This window comes from Pteropus medius, unplaced genomic scaffold, assembly GCF_902729225.1.
Source record: "Pteropus medius unplaced genomic scaffold, Ma_sr-lr_union100, whole genome shotgun sequence".
NCBI classification, from domain to species: Eukaryota; Metazoa; Chordata; class Mammalia; order Chiroptera; family Pteropodidae; genus Pteropus; species Pteropus medius.
In genome coordinates this window covers 17710579-17724062 of record NW_024349796.1, presented here as the reverse complement: position 1 = coordinate 17724062, position 13484 = coordinate 17710579, and the positions used below count along the sequence as shown (strand labels likewise).

The following is a 13484-nucleotide window of genomic DNA, read 5'->3' as shown; positions in this document are numbered from 1 at the left end:
GGGCAGCTTCCTTCTCACTGGGACACTCACGCCACCGAAGACCGGGCTGAGACCTGGGGGCCGCTACGCTTACTTCTAAGACGTCACCTTGTCGAGATTCACCATTTAAACCAGTAACTTCGTTCCTTTTTTTTTTGAACTGCAAACACTGTCCGCTGTAGAAGATACAGATGAACAAAAAGATAAAAGTCGCCATAAGCCCGCCGTCCAGAACTGGCTCCTCTGAAAGCCTTCCTGAGATCCACATATCACACAGTTCACCCGTTTAAAGTGTACGGCATTTTTAGTATATTTACTGGGTTGTACAACCATCACCACAATGTAATTTTAGAACATTTCATCACCCCGAAAAGAGACCCATTGGCAGTCGCTCCCCGTTTTTCCTCCCCCCCCATCCCCCACTCAGCCCTGGACAAGCACTAATGTCGTCTCTATAGATCTGCCTATTCTGGGCATTTCATGCGCCATAAACAGAATCACAACGTGTGGGCTCCCGTGACTGGCCTTTCACTTCGCTTACTGTTTTCAAGATTCATGTTGTGGTGTGTGCCGGCACTTAACTGTTCATTGCTGAATAATATTCCACCGTGCGGCCGGACCCCACTTAGTTCATCCACTCCTCATGGACACGGCCCGATTCCCACTTGCTGTCACAAAAAACGCTGCCGTGAGCACTCACGTGGAGGCTTTTGTTTGAACACCTGTCTTCAGGTCTCTGGGAAGCCAGGAGTGGGGTTTCTGCGTCGCACGGTAATCTTCTGAGACTGAGTCCCGAAGTGGCTGTGGGCCATTCCCACTGGCAGTGGACGAAAGTCCCAGCTCCTCCCCACCCTGTCGTAGTTGGTGTAAAGTGGCATCTCATCGTGGTTTTCATTTGCATTTCGCGAATTACTACTGATACTCGGCATGATACTGTGTTTTTTGGCCATTTGTATGTCTTCTGTGGAGAAACACCTATTCATATCTTTTGCCCTTTTAAAAATTGTGATTTTTCTTTTCATTGTTGAGTCGTGAGACTTTATATAATCTGGACACTAGTCCCGTGTCATACATATGAATTACCAGCCATTTCTCTCACTCTCTGGGCTTTCTTCTCTTTTTCTTGATGATATCATTGCTAGCATCAAAGTTTAAAATTGATCTATTTTGTCTTTTGCCTCTTGTGCTTTTGATGTATCTAGGAAGGTTTTGCCTAACCCAAGGCCATGAAAGTAATGCCTGTTTTCTTCTAAGACTTCTAAATTTCAGCTCTTACATTTGAGTGCAGCCATCTGGAGTTAATTTTCGTGTACGGGGTGAGGTAGGGATCTGGCTTCATTTTCCTGTGGGAAATGAATGCACATCGGCATCAGGTTTCTGGATGTTCCAATGGCTATAGCTCTTACGTGGCGTCTTGAGCGCGTGACGGCCTTGCAAGGCTGACTCCCGTGAAACCCGTATGTGCCTCCCTTTGCTGAGGTTTACGCAAGTAGACACGACAGCTCAGTGCCAGTCTCTCGTTCTTAACCATCCAATGACATCTTTGTAAGCTCTAGTTTTAGGATGAATGTAAAGTTGTAAAATAGACTTCGTCTTACCAAGGCATCTCCCGATTTGGCATCTCAGAAGCTTCACTGTCACGATGACATCTCTGTAAGTTCCAATGACATCTCTGCCCTTTTGGTTTATATAAAGCTACATAGTGTATCCTGGGCTGGAGTGTCAACCATAACGCCTTTCGCACTCCACGTCCGATCAATCAGGAGGAGCTATCGACTCTACTTCCTGCGTTGCTCCTGACTCTGTCCACTTCTCTGGACCCCACTGCCACTACCCCAGTTCAGGCCACCCTCTTCTCCAGCCTGAATTACTTCTCAGCTTCCTACCTCACTTTTTACCCCTATGATCTTTTCTCCAAATTATAGCACCCCTGCACCCACGCAGCCCAGATGAGAAACAGACCTTCGATGGCTATGCCAGAGATTTGTGGTCGTTACTTCGGCACAGCTTCACCTCAACAGACTAAGACCCAACTTCCTTCCGGCCCGTGGATGCGCCCTGCTCTCATGCTGGCCCTTCCCTCCTCCCTGCTTTCCTGTTTTAATGGTCCCAGTTCCTATTCGGCCTTCGGATCTCAGTTTAGATGTTGCTTCCTCTGGAAAGCTCTCCCTAACCCGTCTGGTTTCTGTCCCCGTCCTACACATTCCTATGACAACCTGTCCTTCCCCATCACAGCATTTACTACGTGCCGTCTCGCCCCTGGACGCTCGGCTGAGGGTGGAGACTGTCCTTGTCGTTCGTTATCTTCCCAGCCTGCCATGCGGTAGACCCGTACATCTGCTGAATGAGTAAATAATTCAGTTTTTAGAATTTGAAGACTTTGTCACAATACTGGTCAGGAAAAGTTACCAAAGGCACAAAATAGGGTTCCAGTTGTGGTTTGGTTCGTTGTGATGTAAGTGACAACAAAACTGGCGACAGCTGAATGCTGTCGGCCCGGGCTTTCCCGCCTTCACCGTGATGCACGTTCATACCGGTGTTCCAAGCCTTACCTATTAAGAGTAAGGAGTAGGTATGAACTAAGGGGTGTGAAAATCGAGTCTCCTAGGATGAGGGAATGACAGGCGTCATTGTTCCTACACATGTCCTGGCAGCACAAGAGAATAACAGCCAGGTCAGCTCACGTTAATGCAGCGTTTCCTGCTCCAAGACGCGGCGTAAGGCAAAGCCGAGAATGGTCACGTAGGGCGCATGCATTCCACACCTCCCGTCTGAGTCACCTGGACACTTTCCTGTCCCTCCCTGCCACACAGCATCACGCATGGTAGGAATGCTTTAGTAATGCCACCTGTGCTTTCTGTGTGACCCACGACAGGTAAGCCTTCCTGAGGCCTCACCGTTCAAAGGCCATCGTCGAACCACATCGGGAAGACTCGGGAAGAAGCCAGATGAGATCTAACAGAAATCTGAATCTGAGCTCGTCATGAAAGTGCACACGGCAGGGCAGAGGCACATGTGAGCGCTGTGTGGACTTATCAGCCCCAGAAAGTGCGGGCTTGGTGATACAAGCTCGGCGCCGCCCAGCACCCCCACTGCACCTGCACGTTGGCGCGGGAACGCACGAGGCTGGGCGTCAAGAAGCGAGCATCCCGCCTGCGAAGACTAATGGGTTTGCCTAAAGTGGCTATGAACGCCGAGGGCAAAGGTCCAAAGCTTCTGCGAGAAAATGGTGGAAGTCGGAGAGCATCACCAGAGTGAACGCCGAGGCCCCTGAACCCTGGGGCATGCTGGGAACGCCGAAAACGGAGCATAGAACCAGGTCCCTGGATCGAACTTTAAAGGGACATGGTTTTAGATCTCACGTAACGAACTTGGGAGCATAATCGAGTGGCTTTAGGACAGCGGTCCCCAAACTTCTCGGCACCAGGGACCGGTGCTCCTATGAGCATCTAACGCCTGAGGATCTGAGGTGGAGCTGAGGCGGTGATGCTGGCGCTGGGAGCGGCTGCAGATACAGATGTAGCTTCGCTCGCTCACCTGCCGCTCACCTCCTGCCATGCGGCCCGGTTCCTAACAGGCCACGGACCGCTACTGGTCCATGGCCCAGGGGTTGTGGACCGCTGCTTTAGGAGATAGACCTGGGCTTAAATTCCTTGGCTCAGTCCCCAAATGCCTGCAGCCACCCATCGCCACCCAGCTCCAGAAGTGCTGGAGGAGTGGAAACAAAGTGGTCCTAGTGTGCGCGGTGTAAATCTCTCTTTTGCAGTTCACAGAAATATGACTATGTGACCACATTTCCAAGACACCCACGGGGAGTCCTAAAGCTCAAATTTCATTAGCGTCACGGTAAATTCGCCTCTGATGACAAAATACTGGCAGCAACTCAAGTGTCCACAGGAAAATGGATTGACAACTGTACACAAACCACTTGACAGACCCAGGGTATTTATCATAGCAGGGAAATGTTCTGCCAGCTCACACTTAGATGAATCAAAGAAAAAAATGTCGAACAATAAAAGCAAAGCCCACAGGGCCGTATACATATTGTTTTAAAGCGCAAAAAAAAATGAAATAATGGATCATGTAAGAATGTATCCGTCTATGAGAAAACTAAACACGCAAGGAGATACTGAGGACAATGGTTGAAGGGAGCAGAACCCCAGAGGTGCATGGATATGTGGTTAAATTGGTAGCCTGGTGGAGTCACAGATTTCCGTTTTATTAATGTGCTTTAAAACATATATTCGATATATCATATGCACCAAATATTAGACTGGAAGTATTTTAAAATACTAAAGACACCCGAAAATATTTGTCATCAACCTCGCTCTCACCCGATCTCCCCTTCCCCACCACAAGCTGCGGCGGGGCGCGAGGCTCCAGAGGCTGCACTGCACAGACACGCCGACCAGGCGGGACCAAGGACCGTGACCGTGTTATTTTCTTCCTGGTGCCGGGGTGGGGTGTGGCGGCGGTGGAACCACCCTGCAGTGTATCGCAGATGCCACATGAAGCTTACGCGGTTTAATTTTAGTCATCCGGCCAGCTAAAAGCGGGATGGCTGTCCCGGGCTCTGGCCCTCCCCTTAAACTCAGACTTCCCCCTTTGTACGAGTGCCAGGCTGGGCGCCGCCCCTTCCGTCCTTTGGGACCGTCTGACTCTTTTTCACCGTCCCCGCCAACGCGATCACGTCAATTCTGCCGAGGGCCCCGCCCCGCCCCGCCCCGCGCCGCAGCGCCTCCCAGCCGAGGGCCGGCTCCGCGCTTTACCTCCAGCCGGGAGCCGGGACGCGACGGGACAGCGCGCCGAGCGCCCGGGCCCCGCCCCCCGCGGTGGCTGCGCCTCCCCCGTCGCGCCAGGGCGTGCCCGGCCCCCCAAAACCCGGAGAAGCGGACTCTGCGCTCCGCACGCCCCTCCAGCCGCGGCGACACCGAGCGGGCGCGGGCCCGTCGGCAGGAAGCCCGGCCCGGCGCCCGGCGGGGAGTCGGCTCCCCGGGAACGGCCGCGGCGGGCCCGCCGGCTCAGGCCCACCTCCGGGACCGGCGTCAGGCCGCGGCGGTAGGATGACCACACTCTCTCCGGTTCTTGGAGGCGCCCGCCCGTGCGGTCTCCTAGCAGCGCCGTGACGCGCACGCGCCGTGGGCGCCGGGCCGCCGTGACGCGCACGCGCCGTGGGCGCCGAGCCAGAGGCGGGGGTGAGGGGCGCGCCCGAAGGCCGCGTCTGGGAGAGCCGGGGGGCGTGGAGCGTGGGGGGCGGTGGCGACTCGTGGGGACCCAGCAGCCGGGCCGGCTCCGCCCCGCCCTTGGAGGACTTTGCGTTCCCTGCCCTCCCTCCCTCGGGCCTTGGGGACAGCAGTCCTAGACCCTCAACTGCAGTTTCGTTAGGATTTCCCGGAAAAATGGAATCTGGCAGTTTGTCTTAAGAATTATTTTTGAGAAAATGTTTATTAGTATATCTGACGGTTTCAGAGTCGGGCTAAACGTCTTCTTTCTCAGCCACCATCGCTTGCACCAACATTTGTGGTGTGAACCGGTGCGGCTGTGGTTGAGAGCTGGCCCTCGGGGACAGCGCCTGCGACCTGACACTTAAGGCTGGTGCGAGCTGGGCCAGGGCGCTTCGTCTCCAGGTGGCCGCGTTTCCTCCTGAACCCGAGTCTGTAATACACAGGACAGCACAGTAGCAGCTCTGAGGACATGGTGCGCGAAGATTCGGTGACACGGGAAGCGCTGAGCTCTGTGACCCGAAGTCGCAAGCACTCAAGGTGCCACTCGTTGTATCAAAATAGCAGTTTTCTCTGTGCTTTAAGGTGCCACTGTGAAGTCGTCCTCCTGTTGACTTCTGTGAAAACGCAGTAGGGCGTGCTCCGGGATTCCTGTGCTGTCCCATACTCGGGGTGCAAGGAGCAGGCACGTGCAGCGGCTCGCCGCTCGCGTGTGCAAGGAAAGGCCTGTGTTTCCGCAGAGGAAACTCGTGAATGGGAGAAAAGCTTGACAGAGGTGGTGTCACGAGGCTTCTCTGTTCCTTGAGGCCAAGCTCAGGGGCACTGAGTCGACTGCAGGGTGACCGGCTGGTACTTTATTCTCGACCTTCATCGAGAGTAAGAGAAATCTCACTATACAATTTCCTTGACAGGATATTGAAGGATGTTTGTCCCAAGATCTCTCAAGGTCAAGAGGAGTGCCCTCGAGGACGGCAAAAGCTGTGCGGCTAAGAAAACAAAACCGGAAGCGGAAGGCCCGCGCGGTGACGGCGCGGGTGACCCAGTGGGCGCTGTAGTGACGGAGGGAGCCGCAGCTGCGGACGGGCACAGCGCGGGACCGCGGGGCCCGCTGGCCGAGGCCCGTTCGGAGGACAGCCCTCTCCCCGAGGAGCCTGTTAAGTCGTTTTCCAAAACGCAGCGCTGCGCAGAGCCCGGGGAGCCCGTGTGCGTGGTCTGTGGCCGGTTCGGGGAGTACATCTGCGACAAGACGGACGCGGACGTGTGCAGCCTGGAGTGCAAAGCCAAACACCTCCTGCGGTCCGGGTCCGGGGAGAAGGAGCAGGAAGCCGGCGCCCCGCCCCCTGCGCCCTACGCCTACAGAGAGCACCCCTTCATCTCCGGCCTTCACGAGGACCAGGTGGAGAATCTTAAGCGGCAGCTAGGGATTTCAGTTCAAGGGCAAGACGTGGCCAGGCCCATCGTGGACTTTGAGCACTGCGGTTTCCCCGAGGCCTTACACGCCAACCTGAAGCAGTCCGGCTATGAGGTCCCCACCCCCATCCAGATGCAGATGACGCCCGTGGGGCTCCTGGGACGGGACATTCTGGCCAGTGCTGACACCGGCTCCGGAAAAACGGCCGCTTTTCTCCTTCCCGTCATCATCCGAGCTCTCTTCGAGGTAAGGTAGGGTCCACATGGTCTCTCTCAGAAACGCGTGCCGGTTACCAGGTTTCAAACTCAACATGTTAAAGTTGCAAACGGAAACAGTATTTAGAATTGAGTAGCGTGTCTGAAAAACACAATTTTAGGGGATTTTTCTTTTATTGAATCAAATAGCTTCATCGCGGGACTCGAAAATGACTTTCCTTACAAGATGTTTTCTAACTTTTTTCTTAAAGGAGTAAGCTTTCCGTTGGAACGGGCGTGTAATCTTGCTGACCTGATGAGCTGCGGTGCTTTATGTCAATTCAGCCTTTGGGTTTGATATTTTTAAAAACTGACACCAAAGTCAGAAGACTATGGGAGAGTTTCAAAATAGTCCCTTAAATCCACGGATCATCTTAAAATAATGCTGCCTTACCTTTCTCGTTCGTTTATAGTGTCTAAAGCACCCCCACCCTTAGTTTAGCACCCATGCCGACTCCTTACGTGAAGTGTGAAGTCTGGCGAGGAGCAAAAAGTGTAGGCAAAGAGAAGGAATTAAGGCATGCAGTTCTGGAAAGTGGGCGATGATGTGGGAAATCCATGAGAGAGAGAGCTAGCTGTCCAGGAGGAGGTGAAGTACATTGGAGGGATGTGCGCCTGAGTCAGCTCTTTGGACGAGGAAGGCGGCGACGCCGGCCAGGAGGGGAGGCGGGAGAAGGCCCAGCTTGGCCAGCTCTTCAGGCAGCTGGAGGAGATGGCTGGAGACCCCAGAGGCCGAGTGACCAGGAGCGAACCTCCACGTTCCTTCCCACCCTGGCCATTGCAGACGCCTCTCCCTGGCCGCGACGTTTAGCTTTCGTTGTCTAGCTGTGTTATGCGAGACCTGAGTTCCGTGTATGGTGCGTTTTGGAGACAAAATCTGCAGTGAGCAGAAGGCACGAAGCCTCACTTCCAGGTGGGCCGATGGGAACATGTTAAAAGGGGAACGTGCCTGAATTCACCTTGAAGATGTAGCTCAGGGGTCCCCAACCCCCGGGGCCGCAGACTGGTACTGGTCCGTGGCCTGTTAGGAACCAGGCCGCACAGCAGGAGGTGAGCAGCTAGCGAAGTCTCATCTGTATTTGCAGCCGCTCCCCGGCGCCCGCATCACGCCTCAGCTCCACCTCAGATCCTCAGGCCTTAGATCTCATAGGAGCGCCGGTCCCTGGTGCCCACAGGTTGGGGACCGCGAGTGCAGTCCGTGTGCACTGGTGGCCCGCGGGTGTTTGCAGACTCGTTTTCTTGTCTTTGCAGAGTGCGGCTCCGTGCGCAGTCATTCTGACCCCCACGAGAGAGCTAGCCATCCAGATAGAGGGACAGGCCAAAGAGCTGATGAAGGGCCTGCCTGGCATGAAGACCGCGCTGCTGGTGGGGGGCCTGCCCCTGCCCCCGCAGCTGCACCGTTTGCGACAGCGCGTGAAGGTGGGCCCGGCTGCGTGGCGTGCCTTAGGGAAGCGGAGCGGGACCTCGTTTGTTCCTTGAGGAAGTTTTGCACGTGGTTGCAGGCGCCCTTTAAGTTCCTGCCAAGTGTCATTTTTTAAAGTGTCTCTTATGTAGGAGAGGAACACACGCACTGTCTGTCGTTTGCCAGACATGTTGGATGTTCTCGCGTGCTCCGTGACGTTTAGTTGTCACACCTGCTCCTGGAGCCGGGTTAGCACATCCCCTCCCTTGCGGTTGAGAAGGCCACCCTCAGGAAGGTGGGGTGCAGCTAGGGAGCGGCGCCCAGAGCGACTCCTGCAGCGAGGGCGGCGTCCTGCGCGGCCAGGCCCGCCACGTGACCTGGACGCCGACCTCGGCACAGCCGGGTCGACGTCACTGTTGCCTGCTGCTCCGATCCGTGCGCGTTCTGCTGATTGTCCCGTCAAATCGTACAGCTCAAGAATCCAGTTCGGAATCACGCTCAGTGATCTTGTCTCTTCCATCTACAGCTGGGAACAGCTCTTCAGGCCGCCTCTTTAAAAAGTTTTGATCTTGATACTTTCAGATAAAAATGACGTAGGCCCAGAGGGGTTTAGGGATCGGTACTTGCCGACAGAGCCGGTGGTGGTCAGCTGCTCGCGGTTCTGTCCCGGTCTGGTCCTGCCGCGTGTCGGCCTCACCCTGGGCCCCTCCGCGCCTCCCTCTACCCGGAAGCCTCAGCGCCGAGCCCTCCGCACCTGCTCACGTCCAGGGCTCACTGGGTCCCAGTTCAGGTGTCGGCTGGTCCTGGACAGGTGCTCCGCGTCCTGCTCCCTGCGCTGGCGTCAGGAGCAGTTAGTTATTCGTCTGATCGGCTCCTCCCTTTGTATCATGCACTTCGCGAGAGCAGAGCTTGGCAGATGTAGCCGTCGTCGAATTCGGGGTGCCGTCGTCGAATTCGGGGTGCCTGCCACAGCGTCTGGCGTGTATTAGCCGCTCGGCAAGGACGGAGAGGAGGGTCAGTACCTAACGCTTTATCTGCTTCTCCTGTTATTAGGTTGTCATAGCGACCCCGGGGCGCCTCCTGGACATCCTGAGGCAGCGCTCTGCGGACCTCCGCGGCGTGAGGATCGTGGTGGTAGATGAGGTGAGGCCGCGCTTGGAGGCGTGAGTGACGTGACTCTGCATCACGCGGGAAAAGCATCTCATAGTCACCTGATCTCACTGGGTACTCAGGCATTCTCTGCCCCAAAGGACAAGCATGGGGTCTGTCTGGGTCGCAGTGGGTCCCCAGGCCGTCCCCGAGTGAACCGGAGCTACGGTGCCGGTGCCGAGGAGAAGCCGCAGCTGTCTGTCCCTGCTCGACGGGACAGAGTCACTGGGCACCGTGCGCTCAGTGATGAGGCCGTTAAACATGCCGGGGACCATCACTCCACAAACACAGAGGGCCCGGAGGGGAGGCAGAGGGACAGGACGTGGTGTGGGGGACCGTGACACTTTCTACGTGACACTTTCCGTGCTTGGAGTGGTGATGTGGGGAGGTCATTCTGCTGCCGGAGAAATGAAAGGAGTTGGCGGACGAGCCCCGATGGGAGATGACAAGGGTCCGGGACAGGGCGCAGGTGGTAGGTGTCAAGGGTGACATCTGCGGGTCTCTGTTGTTCCTTTATGACTCTCGCTGTGAGGGACAGTGCGAGAGAGGGACGGTGGCAGAGGTGACTCCGCGAGCTGTAGGCGTCTGTGGCTGGTGAAGGGGCAGTGGGCCGGGGTGGCGCTTGGTCAGACGCCCGCGTTTGCTTCGGAAGCGCTGACTTTCGTGTGAGCGGCGACAGAGGGGAAGGCGGATCGAGGAGGCGGGCGCTGGAGTCGGTGGGACGTGCTGGTTTCTCGGGGAGGGGGCTGGAGCGTCGGAGCCGGCGCCGAGGGCCGGCAGAGCCGCAGGTGAGTCAGTGCACAGAGAAGTCACCTGAGAGACAAGGAGGGGCTGAGAACGAACAGTCCCCGAAGAAGAGAGAAGCCACTGTTTGTAGAGCGGCCACCGTCTAGGGACTGACCGGAAACGGGGTTCTGGAAAGGCACTCCGTTCAGTGACGGGAGCAGAATGAGCGTGTGACGGCGGCTGGTCACTGTGTCGCACACTGTGATCTAAACACGTAACATTCCGGGTACACGGATCCTGCTACTTCCGGCCCACCCGTCCGTTTCCTTTCCTGACCCCAGGCTCTGTAAAGGCGGGGTCTCTTCATGTGTCTGAACCCCGAGCCACACCGTTGCGCTCGGTGCTCATGATGTGGGCTTGGAGCCAGCGCCGCGGCCCGCGGCCCAGCTCGCCGTTCGCCGACCACTGTGTCAGTCGTGTGTCTCCGTTTCCTCGTCTGTGAGGCCGGGGTCGTAATGGTGCCGCCTCACGAGTATCACGGGGGCGCGTGCGGGTGCCTGCCACGTAGGCAACGCTCAGAACGCGAGCCGCCAGCCACTCTGAGCTGCTCGGGGGCGGCCTGGTGACTGGACGTTTAGCCCCGGGCCCCTCGGCAGGAATTTTCGGCCACAGAGAGGGACGTCACGTTGTCAGGGACGCCGGACTCCGTGAGCTGTGGAGACATGCGGGCAACACTCGGAGCGGAGCACGTCCCAGAAAAGCTCGACAACATTTCTATTATTGTCAGGGGACAGCTGTTTTTACCTGTGGCCCGTTTACTTCTCACGTATCCAAGTCGCGTGTCATCGTAAGCATGCAGCTGGTTACGCGGTCTATACTGTTACACGAGCATAACTTTTTCCCAGTTGATCTTTTTTTCTTTTGACATTGGGGTGTGTTTTCTGTGTAAGCGTTTTTAATTTTTATGTTCCTGATTCTGTCACCCTTGCCTGGGTGGTTCTGGGCCGTTCCGTCCAGAACTGACTTTAAGATGATCTGATTTCAGGCCGACACCATGCTGAAGATGGGCTTTCAACAGCAAGTGCTGGACGTTTTGGAGAATGTTCCCGCCGACTGTCAGACCGTCTTGGTGTCAGCTACGGTTCCAGCCAGCATCGAACAGCTCGCCGCCCGGCTGCTGCGGGACCCCGTGAGAATCGCCGCGGGCGAGAAGAACCTGCCGTGCTCTAGCGTGCGGCAGATCGTCCTGTGGGTAGAAGAACCCGCCAAGAAGAAGAAGCTGTTCGAGATCTTGAATGTGAGCAGCGCCCGTCGCCCCCACCGCGTGGATCTCAGAGCGAAGTTTAGATGCAGCTTCGGGGGGCTTCGGTGTCAATTTACTGTTAAATACCTACCTACCTCAATCCTGTGGGAATCAGACACATTTTTATTTGTGAAAAACGTGCTGTATAGATAGATGCAGAATTGGTTTTTCTTTTCCTTATCACAGAAAGTCTTTTAAACGTCAAGGTTATTTCTCAAGAATATTTTATTTTTGTTACAAAGATTGTTAGCAGTCTTATATACAAGGGGAGATAAGGTGTTTCTTGGCTGTTCTCTCTTGAGAAATAGAATTTTTAACAATAACTAAGTCTGTCAAGTGGGTGACGCACGCCGCACGGTCCCTGAGAAACAGTATTAAGGTAACGCGGGTCGCATTGGCCTGCGAACGGCATTTAAAAATTTCTAATTATTTTTTCAATAGTAATGAAGCGAAGCGGAAATGCGAGGGGCAGGAGACCCACTTCTGCTTGTGCCTGTTCTAAAGAAAACCCTCATCTGAACAGAATATGCCTTTTCCTCCTCGACAATGTGTATCAACCTGTTGGTGGCCAGCGATAGTCCTGCTCTCAGAAAAACTTCCCGTTGTAAATTACGTCCCAGGCGTCGTTTTAAACGCGCGTCTTTGATTTTTCAGGACAAGAAGCTCTTCAAGCCGCCGGTGCTGGTGTTCGTGGACTGCCGGCTGGGCGCCGACCTGCTGAGCGAGGCCGTGCAGAAGGTCACGGGCCTGCGCAGCGCCGCCGTGCACGCGGAGAAGCCGCAGGCCGAGAGGACGTGCGTGCTGGAGGTCTGGCCCGCGCCCTCTGCTCCCGCCTCGGCCCGTTACCCCGTTTCGCCTCCCTGTTGAGAGAGACGGGGTAGCAGCTGGCGTCTAGAGCAGACCTCTGCTGACGACTCAGGGCTGAGGCGAGCGGCAGCCGAGGCGGACCGTTCTTCGCTCGGGCGTCCGCGTCTGGGGACCAGCCCGCCTGGACCCCAGGGAGAGTCACGCGGAAGCCGGGGCAGAGCGCGGTTCGCCCGGGGAGAGCTGTGCCCGAGTCGGTCACGAGACAGCACCCAGTGGGTAGGGGAGGGACTTGGGCCGACTGCTCACGGGAGGCCCCCAGGTGGGGGCCCGCAGGGGACAGGGACGACGCCTGGGTGTACGGATGGCCCCGGACGCGCTCCGAGCTGTCAACCCTGTGGCTTTTTTGGAAAGGGCTTGCTGGACGGGGGCTACGAGGTGGTCGTGAGCACGGGCGTGCTGGGGCGAGGCCTGGACCTGGTCAGTGTCACGCTGGTGGTCAATTTCGACATGCCTTCAAGTATGGACGAGTACGTGCACCAGGTAAAGAGCTTTGGGGGCCCCCGCCACCCTGACGGGGAGCAGAAGAAACCAAAAACCTGTCGCAATGGACAGGAAATGATATTTTTTGTTTTTTTTTTGTTTTTTAAAAAAAATATATATGTGTGTGTGTATATATATAAACTAATTTTTAAAAAACTATATATGTGCCTAAAATGCATTAACCTAAAATGTTAGTTTAAAAATTTCTTTAAGTCATGGGTTTTCGGTTCCTTTGAATTTCCTTTATATTTCTTATTTTCTTCAAGGGGCATATTAAGTGACTTTTGTAATCAGGAAAAGAAGGACTTGGTTTGACGTTGACAAACGTGGCCCAAATGAAATGGGTCCCTCGCAGCGTTCGCTTTTCAGGACGCGTCTTCATCTGCTCTTCACAGCCTCGCCCGTCCCGTCTGTCGCTTTTTAAAGTTTTGTTTCTTCCTTTGCTGCCGCAGATAACAGGGCTCTGTTTTCCAGCAGAAACGGAGCCTCCCTCGGCGCCCTGCTGCCTTCCTTCTCCCGCATCGCCTTTCTCTGAGGCTCCCAGCGTCACCCTGGGTGCCAGGCGCCTGGGCCACCCACTGAGACGATTCGTGCCCTGCCCTGTGTTTCAGCTTAGACTTAGTAACCCAGCTGTGCTCTTCCCGCCTCCCTCCCCCTTCCTCCCTCCCTCCCCGTCCTCCCTCCCTCCCCT

The 13484-nt window shown here is 55.7% G+C and overlaps 1 protein-coding gene and 1 long non-coding RNA gene across 6 annotated transcripts in view; one reads left to right on the top strand and one right to left on the bottom strand.

Moving 5' to 3' along the window:
• Positions 1-126: 126 nt before the first annotated feature.
• On the bottom strand, positions 127-4660 carry LOC120619246 (uncharacterized). The gene is made up of 2 exons (XR_005657442.1): positions 4314-4660; positions 127-2319 (listed from the first exon to the last, which is right to left on the bottom strand). It is a non-coding gene; the product is annotated as an uncharacterized LOC120619246 (long non-coding RNA).
• Positions 4661-4898: 238 nt separating this feature from the next.
• Positions 4899-13484, top strand: part of DDX59 (DEAD-box helicase 59) — a 10314-nt gene continuing 1728 nt past the window's right edge. For 2 of the 5 annotated variants that reach the window (XR_005657439.1, XM_039883516.1), the window contains exons 1-7: positions 4899-5037; positions 6113-6858; positions 8118-8285; positions 9322-9411; positions 11189-11440; positions 12101-12253; positions 12665-12793. Coding sequence is in view for 3 of the 5 variants with exons in the window: in XM_039883516.1 (XP_039739450.1) it covers positions 6124-6858; positions 8118-8285; positions 9322-9411; positions 11189-11440; positions 12101-12253; positions 12665-12793 (1527 nt within the window). In the remaining 2 variants the exon portion in view is untranslated. The other 3 variants (XR_005657440.1, XM_039883518.1, XM_039883517.1) reach the window with 3 other exon arrangements.